This window comes from Pseudophryne corroboree, chromosome 1 (assembly GCF_028390025.1).
Source record: "Pseudophryne corroboree isolate aPseCor3 chromosome 1, aPseCor3.hap2, whole genome shotgun sequence".
Taxonomy (NCBI): domain Eukaryota; kingdom Metazoa; phylum Chordata; class Amphibia; order Anura; family Myobatrachidae; genus Pseudophryne; species Pseudophryne corroboree.
Genome location: NC_086444.1, coordinates 887,880,287 through 887,904,920, shown reverse-complemented (window position 1 = coordinate 887,904,920; position 24,634 = coordinate 887,880,287). Strand labels below are relative to the sequence as shown.

At 44.8% G+C, this 24,634-nt stretch overlaps 1 protein-coding gene across 6 annotated transcripts in view; it reads left to right on the top strand.

Moving 5' to 3' along the window:
- Nucleotides 1-24,634, top strand: part of ZGRF1 (zinc finger GRF-type containing 1) — a 363,865-nt gene that overhangs the window by 330,249 nt on the left and 8,982 nt on the right. For 5 of the 6 annotated variants that reach the window (XM_063920146.1, XM_063920145.1, XM_063920142.1 and 2 more), the window contains exons 22-27: nucleotides 635-762; nucleotides 1,688-1,811; nucleotides 3,241-3,417; nucleotides 8,502-8,636; nucleotides 17,181-17,445; nucleotides 19,295-19,428. In XM_063920146.1, the coding sequence (XP_063776216.1) occupies nucleotides 635-762; nucleotides 1,688-1,811; nucleotides 3,241-3,417; nucleotides 8,502-8,636; nucleotides 17,181-17,445; nucleotides 19,295-19,428 (963 nt within the window). Of the gene's footprint in view, nucleotides 1-634; nucleotides 763-1,687; nucleotides 1,812-3,240; nucleotides 3,418-8,501; nucleotides 8,637-17,180; nucleotides 17,446-19,294; nucleotides 19,429-24,634 lie in introns of those variants that run through there. The other variant, XM_063920147.1, reaches the window with a different exon arrangement.

Sequence of the window (24,634 nt, the reverse complement as noted above, 5' to 3'; positions counted from 1 at the left end):
GGTTTTCCATGTTCACTTGTCCTAGTTCTGGATGTTCGTTTTATTTGCTTCCTGGTTTATCTGTGAGATCTCAACACTGCGTTTTGCTACATTTATTATTTTGCTTTTATGTAATTAAATGTTTAGATATATTTTTACGAAGTGGTTCATCTGTTTTATTTTTTTTCTGGCTGCACTAGCGCTTTGTACTGTATGTTACATTTGGTTATTTTAGCTTGAACTATTTGGGAACAAGCAGGCTATATTACAAAGCTACAAGGCTATATTAATATTCTGCAACTTTAGATACTTTCTTTATCCCCTTTAACTCTGTTCTGTTCACTCTTTTGTAGTGTTCTATTTATGGGTTCTCTTTTATCTCTGCTATAGGTTTATCTAGTTAAAAATTATTTCCACTGGATCCATTGACCTAATGGGATGTAAATGGGAAAAAAACAAGCTTACTTTAAAATTTGTGCCTGCTCCTCTACACAGCCGAGGTATACCAGTGTTCCCCAGATGGATTTAGAGATATGGATAGAACGGGGGCTGTAAGAGATCCCTTTATTTGCCACAAACTAGCAGTAACTCTTTGTATAATCAGTATAAAAAGATTATTTCTTTTCTCAAAAGCCCCTCCTATGCTTAATTCAAGGTACGTGTGGTTGGTGCAACATGTGCAGCATGTCCTTTTGCTTGTTTAAGCAGCCTGAAATTCCCGGTTGTGATTCTCGATGAATGCAGCCAAATGACCGAGCCAGCCTCTTTGCTTCCTATTGCCAGGTAATGCCCCATTGACAGAATTGGTTTATTCTTAATTTTGCGCTTTTGTGCAATTCATCACATTTTTAGTCCTAGACACAGTACAGTAGTGTAGGTATTATTGTAGCTTATGCCAATTGGCTGATATAGTGGACTTATGGGAAGGGATGAAACTGTCTACTTATTTTCACATATACAGTCGTTTCTTAAACTGTAATTTGACTCCTCTTGAAAAATCAAAAATTTGTCATAAGTTTTTTCCAACTACAACTCCCTGGAACCCGAATAACTGCATGTTTTCAAGGTTTCCTTACAGAATCACAAGTTAATAATTAGCACCACCTGTAGAATTGTTTTAAACGTGTCAGTCCGTAATGAATGTATTTGTGCCCCATCAAGGAGATAAGGAAAACATGCACTGTTAAAGTTCCCTAAGCACTGGAGCAGGGAAATATTGGCTTGTACATTCAAGGGGAAGTCTCTCTAATGGTCTGCAGAACCAACCTCTACTTTATGGTTTGACATTATTTACTTGCACATCTTACCATATGTTGCAATTTCCTTTAATTGACTGCTTAAGCAGGCATAAAAAAGCTGTCATTTATTTTGGTGTATTCTCTTTCATAAGTTTCATTATTTTTTTCCCAATACATATTATTAAAGGCAATTGGCAATGTACAGGGTATAGCCACAGTTAAACAAGAAAGTTGCTACACTCCTATGCAGAGAAGCAGGAGTACAGACAGATACCATTCCTAATAATAATGAAACTATATTTCTTGTAGAAGGCAAAGATGCCAACGAGGAGTGACATTACCTTCATGGCTATACCTAAACAGATTAACTGTATAAAACTGGGGTCCCTACTTTTTGCAGATTCACTGAAATTGAAAGTATATTTGAATTAAATAATGAGGTGTATATAAATCCTTTCTGACCCATGCAGATTTCAGTGTGAAAAGCTGATCTTGGTTGGGGATCCCAAGCAACTGTCTCCCACTATCCAGGGCTCTGAGTTTGCACATGAATATGGATTGGAACAAACACTTTTCAGTCGACTTTGCTTAATGGTATAATCATTGTTTATTATACAGTATATGAATTGTCTGTCTGTTATGTTTCGCATTTTATTCTCCCTGCATTCTTTGTAGAACATACATGGTGGTGGGATAGGGGAAACATGCTATTAATAATCTACTGGTTATTTTCTCTTTGCTTTCACTTACTTTCTACAACACCCTTTATAGTAATGGCTGCTGTTTGCTTTTTGATGTTTTTAAAGCTGCCCTGCCAACTTTTTACTAGGTTGTAGTTCATATTATCCCCTAAAAGTGTCTCTGTCAGCTGTTCTGGTCCCCCCAAAAAAGAGGTAGTTTTTCATTGATTGTACTGCATGACTGACCAATAATGCTAGGACTCGTGAGTAAGGGTGTGTACACACGGTGAAATATTTTATTTTTTCGATTTTGACTATACAGTGAAAATTGCAGGAAAAGTTAGTGCAGATCACAAGGTGAAAGTCACCTTACGATCCCGATTCGATCCCAATGCGCAGTCCCGCCAGGTCGGCATCGAAAGAAAAGATAGACTGTGCAGGCAAGTCAATCCTTGCTAGATCGGTGTACTATCTAGTTCATCTCACATGTCAATGACATCTCACATAAGCCAAAATCGTAAGCACACATAGTCCATATCTCAAGAAAAGTTAGTCAAAATCGGTGGTGCTGGGCTCCGGGGAGTTCAAGGGAAATTGCAAGTGAAAATCGGGCATAGCAAGGATCTCACCATGTGTACACACCCTAACACACCTCTGCTGTTTCTCAGAGCACTCTGGCTGGCTGACTGTTGGCCGAAGCTCTCAGGTTTTCAGCAAGACTGTGCTGATTGGCATTGCTTTATTGAATAGTATTTGTCTTACAAACATGTAATTATGATATAAATATTTGGACAGCACAGCTCCTCTATAATCAAATCTGGTTTGGTAGGCGACAGCCACATAGTCAGTAGATCTTTGGTTTGGTTTGAAACATATGTTATTATGCATTTTTATATTCTAATTTAATTAATGAAAATTTGCTTTGCAACTCACTGACACTTTAAGTGCTAGTTTTAACTTTTCTTCACAATCCAACAAGATATGCCTGTATTTTCAGATTTGTGTTGCATAATTTAAGAAATTATTTAAATACCAGGAAAGGGTTTCTGGTCACAAGGGTCCATCCTCTCCTGGCCCCATACAGCTTCCCCCACCCCTGTCCTGTTCCACCCCAACCCCCTTTTTCCACAGCTCCGTTCCGCCCCACCCCCACTCTGCACCGTCCTCCTCTCTTGCTAAGGTTTGTCCCATCTCCCTCGTAGTAGGCTTAGGTAGAGGGATGGCACACATCCTGGCTCTCACTGCACATGAATGTGGGAGATGGGACAAACCTCCAGAGTAATTATATAGTTTAAGGTTCTACAAATTCAACAAATATTTACTTTTATTTCTATGATCTCCAGGGTCATCCAACAGTTATGTTAAGAACTCAGTATCGCTGTCATCCTGCTATTAGCGCTATTGCTAATGAACTGTTTTATGAAGGTCATCTTTTAAATGGAGTATCAGGTGAAGACCGGAAACCTCTCTTAGACTGGTTACCCACTATATGCTTTTATAATGCCAATGGCACAGAACAGGTACATTCTTAAATAGTTGTATGTTGTGATACAGTTTTATTTCTAATCATTATGTTTGTACATATTCAGTCTTCTTCAAGTACAGAAATTGTAAGTACAGTATGAGAGTAGATGTACTGTATTACATCTTTGCTCTGTACACATACTAGGAACATATACACAGTTGAGTCACATTATTATGACCACCTCTACATTTGATGTTGGCAGCCCATGAAGCATGTCACGTGTCGTATGCTGGTTTGGTGGGTATATAAGGTGTGTGATTGCCGTCTGCACCAATATCACTCGTTACTGCCATGGGTAATAGGGGCAATTTATCAGAGTTGCATAAAGGGGGGATTATCAGCTTTTGGGCCAAGGGTGGCAGTACTTCTGAAACAGCGCAGTTTGTGAACTGTTTGCATTCTGCGTGGTGAAAGTGTATCATGGCTGGACAAATGGCACCATTACGAATAACAGACGTGTAAACTGTGAAGCACCACGTGCCATTGATGTGAGAGGTGAATGTCAGCTATGAAGGTGCGTGAGGGCCGACCGACACACTACAGTGGAGCAGCTCACCGTCAAAATGAACCTGGAGGCTGCCAGACATGTGTCTAAAACGACAGTTCAACCCATCTAGTTGCTGTCTGTGCTGCACACTGTGGTTACTCTGGCTAGTAGCTGGTGGTCATAATAATGTGATTCTGCCGTGTACAGTGGGGTTTGAAAGTTTGGGCACCCCAGGCAAAAATTTATTTTAATGTGCAAAAGGAAGCCAAGGAAAGATGGAAAAATCTCCAAAAGGCATCAAATTACAGATTAGACATTCTTATAACATGTCAAAAAAAGTTTGATTTTATTTCCATCATTTACACTTTCAAAAGAACAGAAAAAAAAATGGCATCTGCAAAAGTTTGGGCACCCTGCAGAGTTAATACCTTGTACTGCCCCATTTTGGACAGCTGAGACCTGGCAGTGTCATGGATTGTTCTCAATCATCGTCTGGAAAGACCAGGTGATGTCAATCTCAAAGGTTTTAAAAGCCCAGACTCATCTGACCTTGCTCAAACAATCAGCACCATGGGTTCCTCTAAGCAGTTGTGTAGAACACTGAAACTGAGAATAATTGACGCTCACAAAGCAGGAGAAGGCTATAAGAAGATAGCAAAGCGTTATCAGATGCCCATATCCTCTGTTCGGAATGTAATTAAGAAATGGCAGTCATCAGGAACAGTGGAAGTTAAAGCTAAATCTGGAAGACCAAGAAAAATATCAGACAGAACAGCTCGCAGGATTGTGAGAAAAGCAAGTCAAAATCCACGTTTTACTGCATGATCCCTCCAGGAAGATCTGGCAGACACTGGAGTTGTGGTACACTATTCCACTATAAAGAGATACTTGTACAAATATGGTCTTCATGGAAGAGTCATCAGAAGAAAACCTCTTCTACGTCCTCACCACAAAAATCAGCGTTTGAAGTTTGCAAATGAACATATAGACAAGCCTGATGCATTTTGGAATAAAGTTCTGTGGACCAATGAGGTTAAAATAGAACTTGAGGAAATGATCCGCCGCTCCACAGTAGAGGCAGAGTCTACCCTCACGACGACGCTGATGTTCTTCTGGGGACAGCCAAGACCGATTAATCTGCATGGGTTCGTCTGGACTTGAAATAACTGTTTGCTTAGATGGAAGAAATCGGAATCTTGACCGGTCTGACCGACTACGTTCTCCACCTCGTTCCTGCATGCGAAGATCCACCTTTACACAGAGTGAGCTCAACTGTTCCAAGGATTCTGGCAGATCTCTAGTGATCAACTCGTCCTTTAAACGATCCGAGAGCCCGTTCCAAAAAGCAGCCCGAAGGGCATCATTATTCCAGCACAGTTCTGAAGCTATAGTTTGAAAGTGAATCACATACTGTCCCACTGTACGAGAGCCTTGTCGAACTCGGAGCAAGTCAGCAGAGGCAGCGGTCGTCCTACCGGGCTCATCAAAGATCCTTCAGAATGACGTGATGAAGTTGGTATAACTAGAAACTAACGGATCTGATCGCTCCCACAACGGTGACACCCACTCCAACGCTGAACCCTCAAGCAAAGAGATAATGTATGCCACTTTAGACCGATCAGTAGGGAAGTTATGTGAGAGTTCGAAATGTACTTCACACTGATTGAGGAAACCACGGCAATTCTTTGGATTCCCGTTATAACGAGGAGGAGTGGGAAGCTGAAGGCGTGACCTGGTTCCAGACAAGGACGGAACATTGCTAGAGACAACCACTGGAGCAGATACTGGAACTGGAGCCGGAACCACTGAGGCCAGAGAAATCTGGATTTGATCCAGCCGGCCAGATAATTCCTGGAGATAATACATCACCTGATTCTGTGCTGCTTCCTGACTCTGTACTCTGGAAACCAGGTCCTGCATGGTGCTTGCCTCTGGGTTCCGATTCCCCGGGTCCATGTGGCCTGAGTATACTGTCACTGGCCTAGACTGAGGGTGTCGTGGACTCGGGGATTCTTCCGATGGTTGGGAAGAGGAACCACAACTGAGCCGGAACAGGGGTGGCCTAATATAGGATTTCCTCATACAGGACGCTGACAGTAAGGTTTGGTGAAATATTGAAGAGCTTTATTGTAAGAAAAGAACAACTTAAAGTCATATGTCATAAAGGAACTTATAAAGGAATGTCCAGACCCATTGAAGGGTTTTGTGAGCAATGTTAGAGATGCTGGTGACTGAAGGAACTGTGGGTGATGTTTAAAAGTCACTGATAGCGGAGATTAAGGCACTGGTAATCTGAAGAATTTAAGTGCAGGGGTTTAGGACGCTGATGATTAGTAGAAGTTAAATGCAGTGGTTTAAGACGCTGTTAATTTGTAGAACTTGAGAACGGTGACTGAGACGCTGATGATGTGAAGAACTGAAGTGCAGGGGTTTAGGACGCTGTTAATTTGTAGAACTTGAGAACGGTGACTGAGACGCTGATGATGTGAAGAACTGAAGTGCAAGGGATTAGGACGCTGTTAATTTGTAGTACTTGAGAACGGTGACTGAGACGCTGATGATGTGAAGAACTGAAGTGCAAGGGTTTAAGACGCTGTTAATTTGTAGTACTTGAGAACGGTGACTGAGACGCTGATGATGTGAAGAACTGAAGTGCAAGGGTTTAAGACGCTGTTAATTTGTAGAACTTGAGAACGGTGAGTGAGACGCTGATGATGTGAAGAACTGAGGTGCAGGGGTTTAAGATGCTGGTGATTCGTAGAACTTGAGAACGGTGATTTAGGGCCCGCAGCCCACGCTGATTCCTAGGAGCACTGGTGACTGGACCGCAGAGAGATACACCGGCCGCTGAATACACTGGAACCGGTGCAGCGAACTGGCACCTAGAAATGCCGGAGACACTGGAGTACAACTTCAGAGATCCTTGCCGGGAACAAGAGCGCTGGCATCCACGTCAGGGAAAGACGATACTCAGGCGCTGAGGCTCTGTCCGGCGTCTGACTTTGAATCTCCCGCCACGTGATGCCGGGTGTCATGGCGGCGCCCATGCCCTGGAGAACCGCCGGGAGCCGCGCCAGCCAGACGCCGGAGCCCGTGGCCCACCGAAGGCAGAGACCGCAACACAGACGGCCTCTGCCACAGGGTGGCAGTACTTCTGAAACAGCGCAGCTTGTGAACTGTTTGCGTTCTGCTGTGGTGAAAGTGTATCATGACTGGACAAATGGCACCATTACGAATAACAGACGTGTAAACTGTGAAGCACCACGTGCCATTGATGTGAGAGGTGAATGTCAGCTACGAAGGTGCGTGAGGGCCGACCGACACACTACAGTGGAGCAGCTCACCGTCAAAATGAACCTGGAGGCTGCCAGACGTGTCTAAAACGTCAGACATGTGTCTTTGGCCGGAATGAGCAAAGGTACGGGCACAGAATTTAATGAAAAGAACCTCTGTCCAACTGTTAAGCATGGGGGTGGATCAATCATGCTTTGGGGTTGTATTGCAGCCAGTGGCACAGGGAACATTTCACGAGTAGAAGGAAAAATGGATTCAATAAGATTCCAGCAAATTTTGGACGCTAACTTGATGCCATCTGTGAAAAAGATGAAGTTAAAGAGAGGCTGGCTTCTACAAATGGATAATGATCCTAAACACACCTCAAAATCCACGGTGGATTACATCAAGAGGCGTAAACTGAAGGTTTTGCCATGACCTTCACAATCTCCTGACCTCAACATAATTGAAAATCTATGGATAGACCTTAAAAGAGCAGTGCGTCACAGACAGCCCAGGAATCTCAAAGAACTGGAAGACTATTGTAAGGAAGAATGGGCGAAGATACCTCGAACAAGAATTGAAAGACTCTTGGCTGGCTACAAAAAGCGTTTACAAGCTGTGATACTTGCCAAAGGGTGCAGTACAAGGTATTAACTCTGCAGGGTGCCCAAACTTTTGCAGACGCCATTTTTTGTTTTCGTTTCTTTTGAAAGTGTAAATGATGGAAATAAAATCAAACTTTTTTTGACATGTTATAAGAATGTCTAATCTGTAATTTGATGCCTTTTGGAGATTTTCCAATCTTTCCTTGGCTTCTTTTTGCACATTAAAATGAATTTTTGCCTGGGGTGCCCAAACTTTCAAACCCCACTGTATATTTCATCAGATGACCCCAAATTAAATAGGGCATAGTACATTCAGTTACTTTGTGAAATGCTTGTTTCAGTGACAGTATGTGAAGATGTACAGTACTAAAGCTGTTGCATGCTAATATTTTTATTCTAGATTTCATGGGTGATATTCAATTGTTTGAAAAAACGGTTGGGTGTCTGTTTTTTCCTGTTTATTAGATAGGAAAAAACACACACCAAACTGACTTTTCAAACAATTGAATACATATGTGTTGAGGTTTAATATGCTTTTATAGGATCCAGTTTAATAAAAGTACCTTATAAAAATGTTACTTTATAAATTGGGGCATATAAAGGGGCGGGCAAGATATATATATATTGGGCATTTTAATAAGAATGCACATTTTATTCTGTTTAGTTTCATTAGTTTTCAATAATACATTTTTCGCCTTGACTTGTATTTAGGTGCAAGGAAACAACAGCTTCCATAATGTAGAGGAAGCCAACTTTACAGTGAAGCTTATCCAGTCTCTGATAGCAAGTGGGATGCAGGGATCCATGATTGGTGTAATAACCCTCTATAAGTCTCAGATGAATAAGGTGTGTTTCTAGAAATGTAGTAAAAGCCTGAAAAGAGGAATACTTAAAATACTTTATTTCTTTTTTGTCCACTAGGGGGCACAGGAGAAGCTTAATGCTGGGGTATAGGCTGGCTGGGAGCAGGCTGGCACTAAAATGGTTACTTAAAAGTACCCATCAGGCCTTGTCCCCTATACCCCACCCCGGTCCCCGGGCCAGCCAGTTTTTGGTACCAAGGCAGGAACACAGCACCTCTCACTAGGAGCTGTTTCTAAACAGCTAGGTTACTTTTTTTTAATTAACATAGCGCTGCAGCCACAGCGAAGAGAGCGGGATGATGGCGCACTTAGCGCCCAGCATGCCCGCTCCAACACCCAGAGTCCGCGGGCGGCAGCGCCGGTAACTGGGCCGGGGTCTTCCGCCGCGGGACAGCCAGGCAGCACTCATCCTCCTCCCACAGCCGTGTCCGGACCTAGAGGTTAAGTTGAACGGCTCCCTGTGTTCAGGGAGCCATGACGAGCGGTGATCCCTTCCCGCTGAACGGAGACAGCGGGAGGGCAGATGAGTGGGGGCCCAGGTGCACTGTGCCTTATTCCACTAGACCACCAGGGTAATAGCTGCAGGGCAGGTGGGCAAGATCCCTGGGGTCCATCATCTGAGGCGGAGGGTGCCCAGCCTGCAGCCCTAGGGCTCACTGGTAGCTTTGCTCAGGGTCTGCCCCAGGGCTGTTCCTCCTCCCCGCTCTCACAATCCCTCCGAGAAAACGCTGAGCAGCCATTTTAGCTCACATGATGGCTGGGAGTTGCTGTGAGAGGAAGGTCTGGCCATATTCTCCCCTGTACCCCACTGGAGGACAGTTGAGTATCTTGGCCCATTTTCTTGTTTTATTTCAAGCATCGTGTGGCTAAGTGTTTGTGGGTGTGCTACTGCAGTACATGTGGTTGGCTTCACATCCCTTATGCAGAGCCTAAGTCTGCAGGGGGTGCCCCAGTGACCGGCCTAGCTAACTGAGTAATTTACGTGGTGTTTAGTCCTCACTCATTGTCATCCTTGATTAGTACACGTGTGTCTCTGTCTCATTGTAAGAATGTCATCCAGAGGCAAAAAGCTTGTTACACCTGAGCCTCCCACTTGTCGTGTGTGCTGTAATATTCTCTCTTCACAGGATTCTGCGGACCTATGCACTGCATGTGTGGGAGCTCCGCCACGAGCTGATCCGGCAACTGCACCTGTCATACAGGAACTGGCTTGGGCGACCACCCTCACACAGGTTATGGCGCAACTGGCGCTTTGCTACGCCACATGTATCTCCACCGGATCCAGTACCGCCTGGTGCCTCTGCAACAGGTCAGTCCTATCCAATTCCTCCTCCCCAGATTGCAATACATCACAAAAGAAACCCTGCTGTTGTTTTGAAGTTACTGCACTATTGTTTCTCTCTTTTCTGTGCCTTTCCCACACCTGAAACGGTGTGCAAGACATTTTTGTGTTTTAGATAAAGGTTACTGAAAGGACCACATCCATAAATTTCTCCTCCAAAAAGGAACTTGGAGGAATACCAGATAACTGAATATACTCGAATCTATGCTGTGACCAATTAAGTTCAGTATTTTGTTTGTGTTTGGTTGTGGTTCAACCTATTGTGTTAATCCCTCCACCTGGGTGCACAACACATGTTTAAATAGGAAGCGCAGGTGAATTACACAGCTTTTTATATTTTTTTCTATGCTTTGGGGGTTTTGGATGAACACCCTGTCCTGTGTAATTACCAGCTGCACATCCTATTTTAATTTAGAGCAATTCTAAACACACTACATTCAGCTCAATCCCTCCTCCATGGGTGGCCTGTCAAAGTCCAGTCGGACAACGCGACGACGGTGGCATACATCAACCTCCAGGGCGGCACTCGAAGTCGAGGGGCAATGCAAGAGGTAACCAAGATTTTCCTGTGGGTCGAGCAAAATCTTCCGTCGCTGTCAGCGGTGTTCATTCCAGGGGCACTCAACTGGGAAGCGGACTTCTTAAATCAACAGGACGCTCACTCAGTAGAGTGGAAACTCCACCCGGAGGTGTTCGACCAGTTGGTGTCTTGGTGAGGAATGCCAGACATAAACCTCATGGCATCCCGCCACAACAGGCAGGTCAGCCGGTTCGGCTCTCGCACCCTGAGATCCTCAAGCATTCCTGGTGGACGCCCTAACAGCCAATTGGTCGTTTCCCCTGGTGTATGCCTTTCCCATGATTTCCATGATTCTCCGACTGCTCCGAAAATTCAAGCAACAGGGTGGCATGATGATACCAGTGGTTCCAGATTGGCCGCGTTGCCCGTGGTATGCGGATCTTCTCAATCTGTCCATAGATGCCCCGTGGCGTCTTCTGGTTCGCCCGGACCTTCTGTTACAGGGACCCTGTGTACATCCAGACCCAGTTCGCCTCGCATTGCCGGCGAGGCTATTGAGCCATTCGTCCTAATACAAAAATGGTTTTCCCGGACTGTCATCAAAACTATGCTTAATGCCAGGAAAGCATTGTCTGCCAGGGTCTATCATCGCATCTGGAAGGCATACTTTTCCTGGTGCGCGAATCGTCACTTCAGCCCACGGTCTTTTAGCTTGCCTCAACTTTTGGCCTTTCTCCAGTCAAGTTTAGATCTGGGACTCCAGTTGTCGTCCTTGAAGGTCCAGGTCTTGGCGATATCTGTGCTGTTTCAAAAACAATTTGCGAGCATTCCAGATGTCAAAACATTCCTTCAGGGTGTGCTTCATGTGTAGCCGCCATTCAATCCTCCGGTAGCTCTGTGGGACCTTTCCCTGGTCTTCAGGGCATTTCGTACGGAAGAACTTGTTCCTTTTGGCTATCTCTTCGGCTCTAAGAGTTTCTGATCTCAGTGCCTTATCTTGGCGCTTGCCCTACCTGGTGTTTCACTCAGGCAGGGCAGTCCTTCGCACTCAGACAGGTTTTCTTCCTAAAGTGGTTTCTAGATTCCATCTGAATCAAGAAATCGTGGTGCCGGCCTTAAGAGTGGCTCCTCCTGAGGATGCTTCCTTAGATGTAGTCCGCGCTGTTCGCATCTATGTGGCCAAAACCAAGGGTATACGACGCTCGGACTCGCTGTTTGTGTTACTGGATTCCCACAAACGGGAGTGGCCGGCTCCAAACAGGCCTTGGCCAGATGGCTTCTGTTGACCATTCAACACGCCTATACAGCTGCGAGCCTTCCTCCACCTCTGAGGTCAAAGCTCATTCCACACGTGCTGTGGGAGCTTCCTGGACTGCCTCTCGTGGGGCTTCGTCCGGGCAGCCTTGTAAAGCTCCTACATGGTCCTCTGCCCAGACCTTCATTAAGTGCTATGCGTTCGACACCTGTGCATCAGATGACGTTTCCTTCGGATGTAGGGTCCTAAGCGCAGTCCAGGAGCGTCCCCGTCCTTTGAGGGGCCAGCTTTGGGACGTCCCAGCATTAAGCTTCTCCTGTGCCCACTAGTGGACGAAAAAGAAAAGAGGATTAAAATCTTACCTTGGTAAATCCTTTTCTTTGAGTCCATAGGGGGCACAGGACGCCCTCCCTGACGCACCTGTCCTGCGGATCTGAGTTACTGTGTGGCCAACCATCTTCGCAGTGTCTCTCTGTGTGTGGTGTTCTTTCTTCCTTTCCTTCCTTGGGCTTGCTGATAAAAGTGGCGGGATGGGGTATAGGGGACAAGGGAGACGAGACCTGCTGGGTACTTTTAAGTAACCCTTTTGGTGCCAGCCTGCTCCCAGCCAGCCTATGCCCCAGCATTAAGCTTCTCCTGTGCCCCCTATGGACTCAAAGAAAAGGATTTACCAAGGTAAGACATAAATCCTCTTTTATTTTTAAATGTCTCGGAGCTTCAAAGGTAAATCTATTAGGAAAGACACTGTTGTCTAAAGGATCAGAATCGCTTTTAAGTTCTTTATATATGTTTTTATCAGGCATCCACTGGGGGACACTGGAGAACTCCATGTAATATAGTTGGTGGTGAAGGAGAGCTGGGTACTTTAAGGACCCTCCCATCTCTACCCTGATGGCTGCCTAGGAAACTTAGTTTAGATTCAGTGCTTCCTGACTCTTTGTGCTGTTTATTCATAGTTTAAAACAGATTTATTTTCAGATTACAATTCTGCCCATCCCACAGTCAATGGTACCATGGACAGCTGCCTTTGGGTGGCTGCCATCTCACTGTGCTTGGTCCTGAAGGAGGTTCCATCCACTTCAGACTTCCTCCCTAATGTGTCCTGCTGCTTGGCAAGCTCACCAGAACAGGAATAACTGATACTTTCAGATAGCAGCCAGCAGCTGAAGCTGATTTTGCTTCCCTTCTGCCCTCTTATTTTCAGGGAAGTAGTGATGAGGTGTTTTGGCGTGCTGTATTTTTTATTTTGTGTGTGTGCTTTTCCCTGTCTCTTTCCTGTGTCTTGGCCTACTTCACATTCTCCTGGGTTGTGCAGCCTGATTTCTTTTCTATCCTACGTCTCCCTCTGGGGAAAAAAAGAGTACATCTACGACTCAGTCTGCAGGAAGGGATATTGGCAAAGATTTTAGCCTGCTTCACATGTTACTCCAAATTGCCCTGTGCCAAGTCCAAAATGGATACCTGAGCACAGAATGTGAGGTGGAGAACCAGCACCAACACTCACCTGCGAGTGAGCTTTATCATGTGCTGTTGTTTTTTTTATTTTTTTATATCTAAAACTGGAAAGGTGGAAGAAATCTATGCACTTTCTTGCATAAGGGAAGACCCTTTCGGGTTTTCATATTTTTTGGTACAGCACCATTCTTGTATAGAGTTGTGATGCAGTATATTTTAATAAAAGATTCCTGTATCACTCAAGGATCTATCATGCCTTAACAATTGGAGAATTCACTCCAGACATGTGGCGATAAGTTCAATTATCCCAGTCTTTCCACTGTTTCTTGGTTTGGCAAAGTAGTTAAGTAGTGAAATGCGTATTGGCATTTCGCTATATACCATGCGTCCAATGGAATGATTTAAATTAGGATAAATGTGATCTAGTTTCACTAGCACAGTTTGGAATGTGAGCTAATATATGCGAGGCAAAGTACAGACAGCAGAGCATCATTATTTTTGTGTTTTTACTGTGTAATCGAAATTAGCACAACTCCTATTTGTAACAGGGGTACCATGTAATATGATCTGTAACATTAAGTTCATGGAATTGAAAGCATTATACCTGACGTTGGGGTTTCCTCTAAATATACAGTGTATTGGAAAGTGGTATAGAACCGTGGTTCTCAACCTCGGTCCTCAAGTACACCCAACAGTTCATGTTTTCCAGGTCACCTAGCTGGTGCACAGGTGTATTCATTACTCACTGACACATTTTAAAAGACCCACAGGTGGAGCAAATTATTTCACTTGCAATCCTGTGAGGAGACCTGGAAAACATGAACTGTTGGGGGTACTTGAGGACCGCGGTTGAGAACCACTGGTATAGAATATACATCAACTTTTTAATCATCTTTTAATTTTTTTTACTTCTATTTCCTCGATGTTTTAACCTTTAACTCGCTGATCTTTTGGATCCATGGGTGGACTAATTACCACATTTTTAATGTTGATGTAAAACTCAAGTTTTAAAAAAAGATACTGTTCTAATTATTTAGGACTAAGGCTTCACATTTTAACTAAACTGGTTTTAGTGTAAGTTGCACAACTTAAGAAAACGTACTCATTCGCCTTATACATTTTTTAACTCTATGAACAAAGATGTTTGCTCTTGAGGGAGTTCTTTAGTATCTTATGTCCAACTGAGTTGGCTCTAGTCCTGGAACTTAAAGGTACAGGTCTCTGCTCTTTTGGTTTTCTTTAAGAAAGGTTTAGAACTCTTTGCAGAGAGTTATGCATGTTCCGTTTCCATATGTCCCTCCTTTATTGCCTTGGGATCAAAGCAGTGCTTCTTACCGTTGGATTAGATGCAGTTGAAATTCCTTATATGGAAGGTACCTTCCTGTTAGCTCTCTGCACAGCCTCTATACCCATGGTTGTCAGTATCACCCAATGAACTATGAGAAATGATTTAACTCAACTACAGTAATCCCATTTTTGCTTCTTTGCATGTTGACTTACCCAATACTATTTCTGGACTGCCTTATTTTAGTATTAGAAGATCACATGCTTTATCTTGTAAGCACGGTACTGCACTGACTGCTGCTTGGTTCAGGTTCAGCACTGAAATCCTTGCTATAAGTTACTTCACATTCACTGCACAACTTTGAAATTCCCTAAATTGCATCCCCATGTCCTTCGAAAACCAATTCAAATTATTCATCCACGCCTTCAAAGCAATCAACACAAACCCTTCGTACATCTCAGATCTCTTCTGAAAATATTTTCCTTCACATCCTTTGATCTCTTTCTGACCTGTGTTTCACCTTTCTTCTGGTAATGGCTTCTCCGTTTAGCCCACAGTATTTTTCTTGTGCCACTACCCATTGGGTGTGTATTAACAGATAGACAGTCAAAAGGTGTACAGTCTATACCATATAGTCGATAGTCAATTTGTTGACATGGTAAAAAGGTAGTACAAAACATTGACAGCTACTGTACAAAAGGTTGACGGTAAAAAGGTTGACATGAAAATGGTCGACACAGGTTGGGTTTTTTAAAATCTTTGGGTGTTATTTTATATGTTTAACCATATATGACCCAAATTAGTAGACACACATCCCCTCACTGGCTCCCTTTGCTTTCCCCGCTTCAGGCACGTTGGCTCACTTTGATCACCACAAAGTTACTAGAGGTAATAGTTTGTGACAGGGATAGTAAATTCAGTGAAAGTTATAAAAACATGAAACCCCCCCCCCAAAACACATGTCCATCATATGTGTGTCGACCATTATCACGTCAACCTTTTGAACCTGTCGACCTAATGTACCTGTGGACCTATTGACTGTCGACCATATGGTGTTGACATATTGACTGTAGACTGTTTCACTGTATCATCCTCCTCCCTATCCATTTATGGAATTCCTACTACCCAAACTGCCAATGCTCTCACCTACACTATACACAACTTTGGCTATTCTCTTCTCCTCTGTAATCTTAGCAGGTTAAGGCGGGTACACACTACGCGATGGGGATTTGCCGGCGGTGAATGACTACATTGTTGAACGATATAGCGTTCAACGATATACTGCGTACACATTGAACATTATCATTCAATCATAACGTTCAGTGACGTCACCACCGGCATTCCCGACCATGCAGCTCAGCCTGACATTGACGGGTTGAGCTGCATGTCAGCTCAATATTGGTGATCGCTGAACAGCGTGCGGTAGCGTGCATCATTCATCGGTCACCAATATTGCCCCCATACACACTGGATGATATAAGCCTAAAAATAAACGATAACGCTCAAATTAGTGCTGTAGTCATGGGGGTGTATTTACTAAGCCTTAGAGAGAGATAAAGCATCAGCCATTCAGCTCCTAACTGCCATGTTACAGGCTCTCTACGCTTTAGCACTCTCCAGTGTTTAGTACATCTGCCCCATGGTTACAAAATAAATATGGCTACACTATAATTAAACAGTCTAGTAAGTGGAGTAGCACAGTTTGAAATAAAAGGATTTGTAGAGGACCAATCTAAAGGGCCCCGTATACTTATGCCACCACATGTCGCAGGCGATCACCCGGCAGCCTCCCGGGGGGCAGGATCGCCCAAGATGCATCATATTCTGTCCTTTTGCATACAATGCATCTTGGGCGTTCCTGGGCGATCCCACCCATGCCCCCAGGTCAGACCTGATTGAATGTGCAGCACATTCAATCTGGAGAATCTGATCACGGTAACGCGCATCGGATCGGAAACACCTCCAAAATGCCCGATTTCATCCGATATATCGGGCCAAATGCCCGAAATCGGATTAAATCGGGCATTATCGCTCTAGTGTATGGGACCCTTTACTCTTAACCTAGTTAATAAGTGGTAAGCCTCTTAGAAATAGAAGTATAGCTTTATAACCAATATGTTTGTTGATTATATTAATGTATTTATTATTTATTTATTTACTAGCAGATATTTATATAGCGCACACATATCCCTCAGCGATTTACAAAGAAAATTTTTGCCCATTCACATCAATACCCGCCCCAGTGGAGCTTACAGTCTATATTCCCTACCACATGCGCATGTATATGCAGACACATTCACAATAGGGTTCATTTTGCTTAGAGACAATTAACCTGCCAGTATCTTTTTGGATTGTGGCCGGATACCAGAGTCCTCGGAGGAAACCCGCGCAAACACAGGGAGAAAATACAAACTCCACACAGTCAGAGCCATAGTGGGAATTGAACTCATGACCTTAGTGCTGTGAGGCAGTAATGCTAACCATTACACCATACCTACTGCCCATCTTAGTAAAGGATTTCTACATTTAGTAGTTCTGTAGTGGCGTTACAAAATAACTTTTGTTCTTTCCTTTTTTTAGAGTGCATTTTTTAGCATATCTTGGAATGTTTATAGCTTTGCCAGTGTTTTTAATTTTTGTTATTAACAAAGTAATCATCTCTGTATGCAGATATCCTGTATGCTTAGCTGTGCTGCTCAGTGTGACCCAGTGGAGGTGAAGGCAGTCCAGGTGTCCACTGTGGATGCTTTCCAGGGAGCTGAGAAGGAAATCATTATCCTGTCCTGTGTCAGAACAAGGCAGGTCGGATTCATAGACTCAGAAAAGAGAATGAACGTGGCACTAACCAGGGGAAAGAGACATTTATTGATTGTCGGCAGTCTCGCGTGCTTAAGAAAGAACAAGCTATGGGAGCAGGTGATCCATCACTGTGAAAGTACGTTAGAAATCATCAGTCGCCTTTTTTTTTTGGTATAATGTAATGTTTATTTGTGTTATTTGTTACAAGCAAAATCAATAAAAACCTATTGAATAAAAAAAAAAAAAAAAAGAAAGTATCAGTCGATAAATTTTGTAGTTTTGAGTACCAAGTTTAAATGTAAGTCAAAACATTTTGATGTCCATTGATGAGTGTAGACAACATGGTTTTGATATAATTGTCATGCTGCTAAATAAGAACATTAAGTTCTTTGGCTCTGTAGCAAACTACGCAGACTATTACTATACCAATTAATCTATAATATACTTTGATTAAAAACTATTGATAAACTAAAAAAAAAGACAGTATGATTCAAAAAAGCGTGAAGGACTGTTCTTCCCTAGCCTTAATATATGTGCCAAAATATCCTTCCTCATTGTTCAGGGCTTCCATCCCTCTGGTGTAACATTACCAGGCAATAGCAACACAGACCCAGAGAAGCTCAGCGATTACTGGGCAGCTTATAACTGCATACTGTTATGTTATTTGGGAGCAAGACGGTTATATCACAGTTTACACTCAAAACTGATTGTTGATAAAAAGGAAAAATAACAAATGTACAGTTTAATATGAGTTGATCAGTCTTCTCTAGTAATGATTATGTTATGACAGGCATTTCCCAATGGTATACGTTCAGGATATCGACTGTCGGGATCCCGGTAGCCGTTAATACCTACCTCAACCCTTTTCGGGATCTTGAACATCGGGATGCTAGCATTGGTATTGTGACCACCGGCATCCCGTTCGCTGGGATCGTGTACTGATCCCCTTCCCAACTGCAGTATGAACAACCCTTGCTATTTAATAACTGCTTTTCCCTGGTCCCTCATAGTTATCAGTTTGCAGCCAGTGGGGTAACTGTTTAATCACTTAACTGATTTTTTTTTTTTCTACAAAGAGTTTAGAGATTGTTGTTTTTTGTTTTGTTTATAAAGTATTTTTAGTAATATATTATTTTAGAAAAGAAACCAAGGGGAAACCCATGTGTCACTATACGTTAATATTTTATATATACTATATATCCCCCCCAGCCAAACAGAAACATTACCCCTTTATTACTCCACCCCCCATCATAGCCACGCCCCCTCACCTTATTGCACAGTTAAGTGGGTTTGATCATCAGTCCCCCCTGCTGCAGCTGGTCTCTGCACACAGAGATAAGCATACCTGTGCTGGGGACTTGTATCCCCCTCCTAGCACTTTTTGCTCTGGCACATGCGCCCCAGAATGCAGTTCGTAAGGCATTCTGGGGAGCAACTTCAGGAGTGATGTCGGCAGTCACAGACCGCAACAACACTCCCAAGGGGCTGCAGTAGCAGGAGGAAGACCGTTCTACACTTGTGCAGAACCGATTTCCTACATTAAAGATGGGTGACACAGCACGGCAGCCCAATGTATGTGATACGACCTGGCCAGGTAACGCATCTTGTCTGCGGTCACATCACATATGTCTATTCCATGCAAATGGTTAAGTGCCCAAGTCATTGGAGCCCAGCTAACTTGGTGCCTAAATGTTTGACTCCAGTGAGGATACTAAATGAACTGCTTTGAGATTAAATTAATATCTGAGCCTTTCTGCTCTATTGGAAGTTTCTGTCCTACTTGAGCTTACTAAATATATCAGGTTGAAGGTTCTCCAAAGTATTATTCTTATAAAAGGTGTTGGTTATGTTTTAAGCTCAATTTGTCCTGCCTTACCTGCAAACAGTCTTTTACAGTAGCCTTTGACAAACAGTATTCAAGTTTTTTATTACAGTCATATGTGTCAATTGCACAAATGCAAATATGTTACCATTCTTGTTTCCAGGTCATAAGAATGGATTAAAACATGTCAGTCAGTGTGACGAAAAGCTAAACACTATTCTTAAGCTTTACCAAGAAAAGAAAGAAGAGGAAATTTCCTGTGTGCAAAAGAAACCTGCTGCAACAACAGTTGTGAAGGTAAAAGTAATAATGGTTTTGAGAAAATAAGCAAAGTTGTTTAGATGTTGTGGATGTGCCTTTTTCTTATAACTTATATTCTCAGCACAAGTTGTAGTGGTTAGTAAAACCCCTCCCTGACAGGGTGGAAAAGTAAGTCTATCTTAGCGCAGGACCCCATTACAAAACCTTAATCCGTTTTTATTACCAAGACTGAAACCGTCGTTGTGATGTCTAGGTCAAGGTGGGATTTAAAGCAGCAATTTTTGTTTTTATAGGTTAAGCCAGGCTGCCTTTGCCTTTTTAAAAATGCCCTGCTTTAAATCCTGCAGCAGTATTGATGAAAAATCTGGACTTTTACCATATGGCTGCCCATTAGTCCTCTTGAGGCATATTGTTCTCCTAGTGTTCACTCTAGGTGTCTTTGACAGAGCGCTGCGCCCTGCCCCTTTTTTAGACACCTGATTGCCGCCCTGCCCGTTTGTGTGCGCCCTCCCGCCCCGCTCTTTGCTGCCCGCCGGACCCCGCCACGCCGCCGGACTCATTACTGCAGTGTGATTACTGCAGTGTGATTAATCACAGTCACACTGTCTCCCTGCATGAGAGACAGAGACCTCCGCGGCCCGCCTCGTCCGTCCCGCCCGCCTCGTCCCACCCGTCCTTAGTTGTCAGCCGCCGCATCTCCCCTCCTCTGCGAGAGACAGGAGGGCTGGGTTTGCCTCTCACGCCGAGGCAAACCCAGCCCTCCTGCCTCTGTGTGCATGGCCAGACACCCGCGGGCAGCCCCCATCTCCCACCAGCCAGTGCCACTGGCCAGCGTACCCACCTACCGGAGTGTGACCCTCAGCTGCCAGAGTGTGAGTAGATATACACAAAGTAATGTACATGTATTTTAATGCTTTGCCATATCCTGCCCCCACCCCCCACCCCCTGCATGTGGCCCCATTTACCCCCAGCCTTTGTGTGTGGCACACTTTACCCCCCTCACCCTGGTTTGTGCCCTCCCCCCCCCCCCCCCGTGTGTGTGACACCTTGTGCCCTCCTGCCCCCAACCCCCTGTGTGTGGCCCCACTACCCCTTGTCTTATGTGTGTGCGGAACCATCTACCCCCCCCCCCAACCCCCTGTGTGTGGCCCCACTACCCCTTGTCTTATGTGTGTGCGGAACCATCTACCCCCTCCTTCCTCCTCCCATGTTGTGTGGCCCCCTGTGCCTGCTGCACTTTGAAAATATCTGAGTGCCTCTGCCTGGTTCCAGTATCCTGCATCTACAGGGTGTATATATTATAATATATATATATATATATAAATAAACACGGTGACGCTGTCCGTCTGATTACTCTTGTCTCAAGTCTCGTGAGTGCCGCCTTGCAGTGCTTGCATATATATATATATATATATATATATATATATACAAAACAATCAGCGGCACTCACGGCTCCCGAAAGGGGAAATGAAGACTCTGAGTCGTTGTGCGGTCAACGTTTCAATGTTACTCACATTAACATTTTCATGTCCTGATGAAAATGTTAATGTGAATAACATTGAAACGTTGACCGCACAACGACTCAGAGTCTTCATTTCCCCTTTCGGGAGCCGTGAGTGCCGCTGATTGTTTTGCATATGTATGGACACCCGATTCAGGGTTGTTACTTGGAGGGCATCGGCATATTGACTATTCATTATTACTGGATGGAGTGCTGCTGACTTGTATATAATATATATATATATTTCTCTAACGTCCTAGTGGATGCTGGGGACTCCGTCAGGACCATGGGGATTAGCGGCTCCGCGGGAGACAGGGCACAAAAATAAAGCTTTAGGATCAGGTGGTGTGCACTGGCTCCTCCCCCTATGACCCTCCTCCAAGCCTCAGTTAGGTTTTTGTGCCCGTCCGAGCAGGGTGCAATCTAGGTGGCTCTCCTAAAGAGCTGCTTAGAAAAAGTTTTTAGGTTTTTTATTTTCAGTGAGTCCTGCTGGCAACAGGCTCACTGCATCGAGGGACTTAGGGGAGAGAAGTGAACTCACCTGCGTGCAGGATGGATTGGCTTCTTAGGCTACTGGACACCATTAGCTCCAGAGGGATCGAACACAGGCCCAGCCATGGAGTCCGGTCCCGGAGCCGCGCCGCCGACCCCCCTTGCAGATGCCGAAGATTGAAGAGGTCCAGAAACAGGCGGCAGAAGACTTTTCAGTCTTCATGAGGTAGCGCACAGCACTGCAGCTGTGCGCCATTGTTGTCAGCACACTTCACACAGCGGTCACTGAGGGTGCAGGGCGCTGGGGGGGGGCGCCCTGGGCAGCAATGTATAATACCTTTTTTTATGGCTAAAAATACATCACATATAGCCTTTGAGGCTATATGGATGTATTTAACCCCTGCCAGATCTCACAAACTCCGGGAGAAGAGCCCGCCGAAATAGGGGGCGGGGCTTATTCTCCTCAGCACACAGCGCCATTTTCCTGCTCAGCTCCGCTGTGAGGAAGGCTCCCAGGACTCTCCCCTGCACTGCACTACAGAAACAGGGTAAAACAGAGAGGGGGGGGCACTTTTTTGGCGATATTACTATATTTAAGCTGCTATAAGGATACAACACTTATATAGGGTTGTTCCCATATATATTATAGCGCTTGGGTGTGTGCTGGCAAACTCTCCCTCTGTCTCCCCAAAGGGCTAGTGGGGTCCTGTCTTCAATAGAGCATTCCCTGTGTGTCTGCTGTGTGTCGGTACGCGTGTGTCGACATGTATGAGGACGATGTTGGTGTGGAGGCAGAGCAATTGCCGGTAATGGTGATGTCACCCCCCAGGGAGTCGACACCGGAATGGATGGCTTTGTTTATGGAATTACGTGATAATGTCAGCACATTACAAAAATCAGTTGACGACATGAGACGGCCGGCAAACCAGTTAGTACCTGCCCAGGCGTCTCAGACACCGTCAGGGGCTGTAAAACGCCCTTTACCTCAGTCGGTCGACACAGACCCAGACACGGACACTGAATCTAGTGTCGACGGTGAAGAAACAAACGTATTTTCCAGTAGGGCCACACGTTATATGATCACGGCAATGAAGGAGACTTTACATATCTCTGATACTGCAAGTACCACAAAAAGGGGTATTATGTGGGGTGTGAAAAAACTACCTGTAGTTTTTCCTGAATCAGAGGAATTAAATGATGTATGTGATGAAGCGTGGGTTAACCCAGATAGAAAAGTGCTAATTTCAAAAAAGTTATTGGCATTATACCCTTTCCCGCCAGAGGTTAGGGCGCGCTGGGAAACACCCCCTAGGGTGGATAAGGCGCTCACACGCTTATCAAAACAAGTGGCGTTACGTCTCCTGATACGGCCGCCCTCAAGGATCCAGCTGATAGGAGGCTGGAAACTACCTTAAAAAGTATATACACACATACTGGTGTTATACTGCGACCAGCCATCGCCTCAGCCTGGATGTGCAGTGCTGGGGTGGTCTGGTCGGATTCCCTGACTGAAAATATTGATACCCTGGATAGGGACAGTATTTTATTGACTTTAGAGCAATTAAAGGATGCTTTTCTTTATATGCGAGATGCTCAGAGGGATATTTGCACTCTGGCATCGAGAGTAAGTGCGATGTCCATATCTGCCAGAAGAAGTTTATGGACGCGACAGTGGTCAGGTGATGCGGATTCCAAACGGCATATGGAAGTATTGCCGTATAAAGGGGAGGAATTATTTGGCGTCGGTCTATCGGATCTGGTGGCCACGGCAACTGCCGGAAAATCCACCTTTTTACCTCAGACCCCCTCCCAACAGAAAAAGACACCGTCTTTTCAGCCGCAGTCCTTTCGGTCCTATAAGAACAAGCGGGCAAAAGGACAGTCATATCTGCCCCGAGGCAGAGGAAAGGGTAAGAGAGGGCAGCAAGCCGCTCCTTCCCAGGAACAGAAGCCCGCCCCGGGTTCTGCAAAGCCCTCAGCATGACGCTGGGGCTTTACAAGCGGACTCAGGAGCGGTGGGGGGTCGACTCAAGAATTTCAGCGCGCAGTGGGCTTGCTCACAGGTGGACCCCTGGATCCTACAGGTAGTATCTCAGGGTTACAGGTTGGAATTCGAGAAGTCTCCCCCTCGCCGGTTCTTAAAGTCTGCTTTGCCAACGTCTCCCTCAGACAGGGCGACGGTATTGGAAGCCATTCACAAGCTGTTTTCTCAGCAGGTGATAGTCAAGGTACCCCTCCTACAACAGGAAAAGGGGTATTACTCCACACTATTTGTGGTACCGAAGCCGGACGGCTCGGTAAGACCTATTCTAAATCTGAAATCTTTGAACCTGTACATACAAAAATTCAAGTTCAAGATGGAGTCACTCAGAGCAGTGATAGCGAATCTGGAAGAAGGGGACTTTATGGTGTCCCTGGACATAAAAGATGCTTATCTGCATGTCCCAATTTGCCCTTCACATCAAGGGTACCTCAGGTTCGTGGTGCAAAACTGTCATTATCAGTTTCAGACGCTGCCGTTTGGATTGTCCACGGCACCTCGGGTCTTTACCAAAGTAATGGCCGAAATGATGATTCTTCTGCGAAGAAGAGGCGTATTAATTATCCCTTACTTGGACGATCTCCTGATAAGGGCAAGGTCCAGAGAACAGCTGGAGGACGGAGTAGCACTAACCCAAGTAGTGCTGCAACAACACGGGTGGATTCTGAATTTTCCAAAATCTCAGTTGACCCCGACAACACGTCTGCTGTTCCTGGGAATGATTCTGGACACGGTTCAGAAAAAGGTGTTTCTTCCGGAGGAGAAAGCCAAGGAGTTATCCGAACTTGTCAGGAACCTCCTAAAACCAGGAAAAGTGTCTGTGCATCAATGCACAAGAGTCCTGGGAAAGATGGTGGCTTCTTACGAAGCGATTCCATTCGGCAGATTCCACGCACGAACTTTTCAGTGGGATCTGCGGGACAAATGGTCCGGATCGCATCTGCAGATGCATCAGCGGATAACCTTATCGCCACGGACAAGGGTGTCTCTTCTGTGGTGGTTGCAGAGTGCTCATCTGTTAGAGGGCCGCAGATTCGGCATACAGGACTGGGTCCTGGTGACCACGGATGCCAGTCTGAGAGGCTGGGGAGCGGTCACACAGGGAAGAAACTTCCAGGGAGTATGGTCAAACCTGGAGATATCTCTTCACATAAATATACTGGAGCTAAGAGCGATTTACAATGCTCTAAGCCTGGCAAAACCCCTGC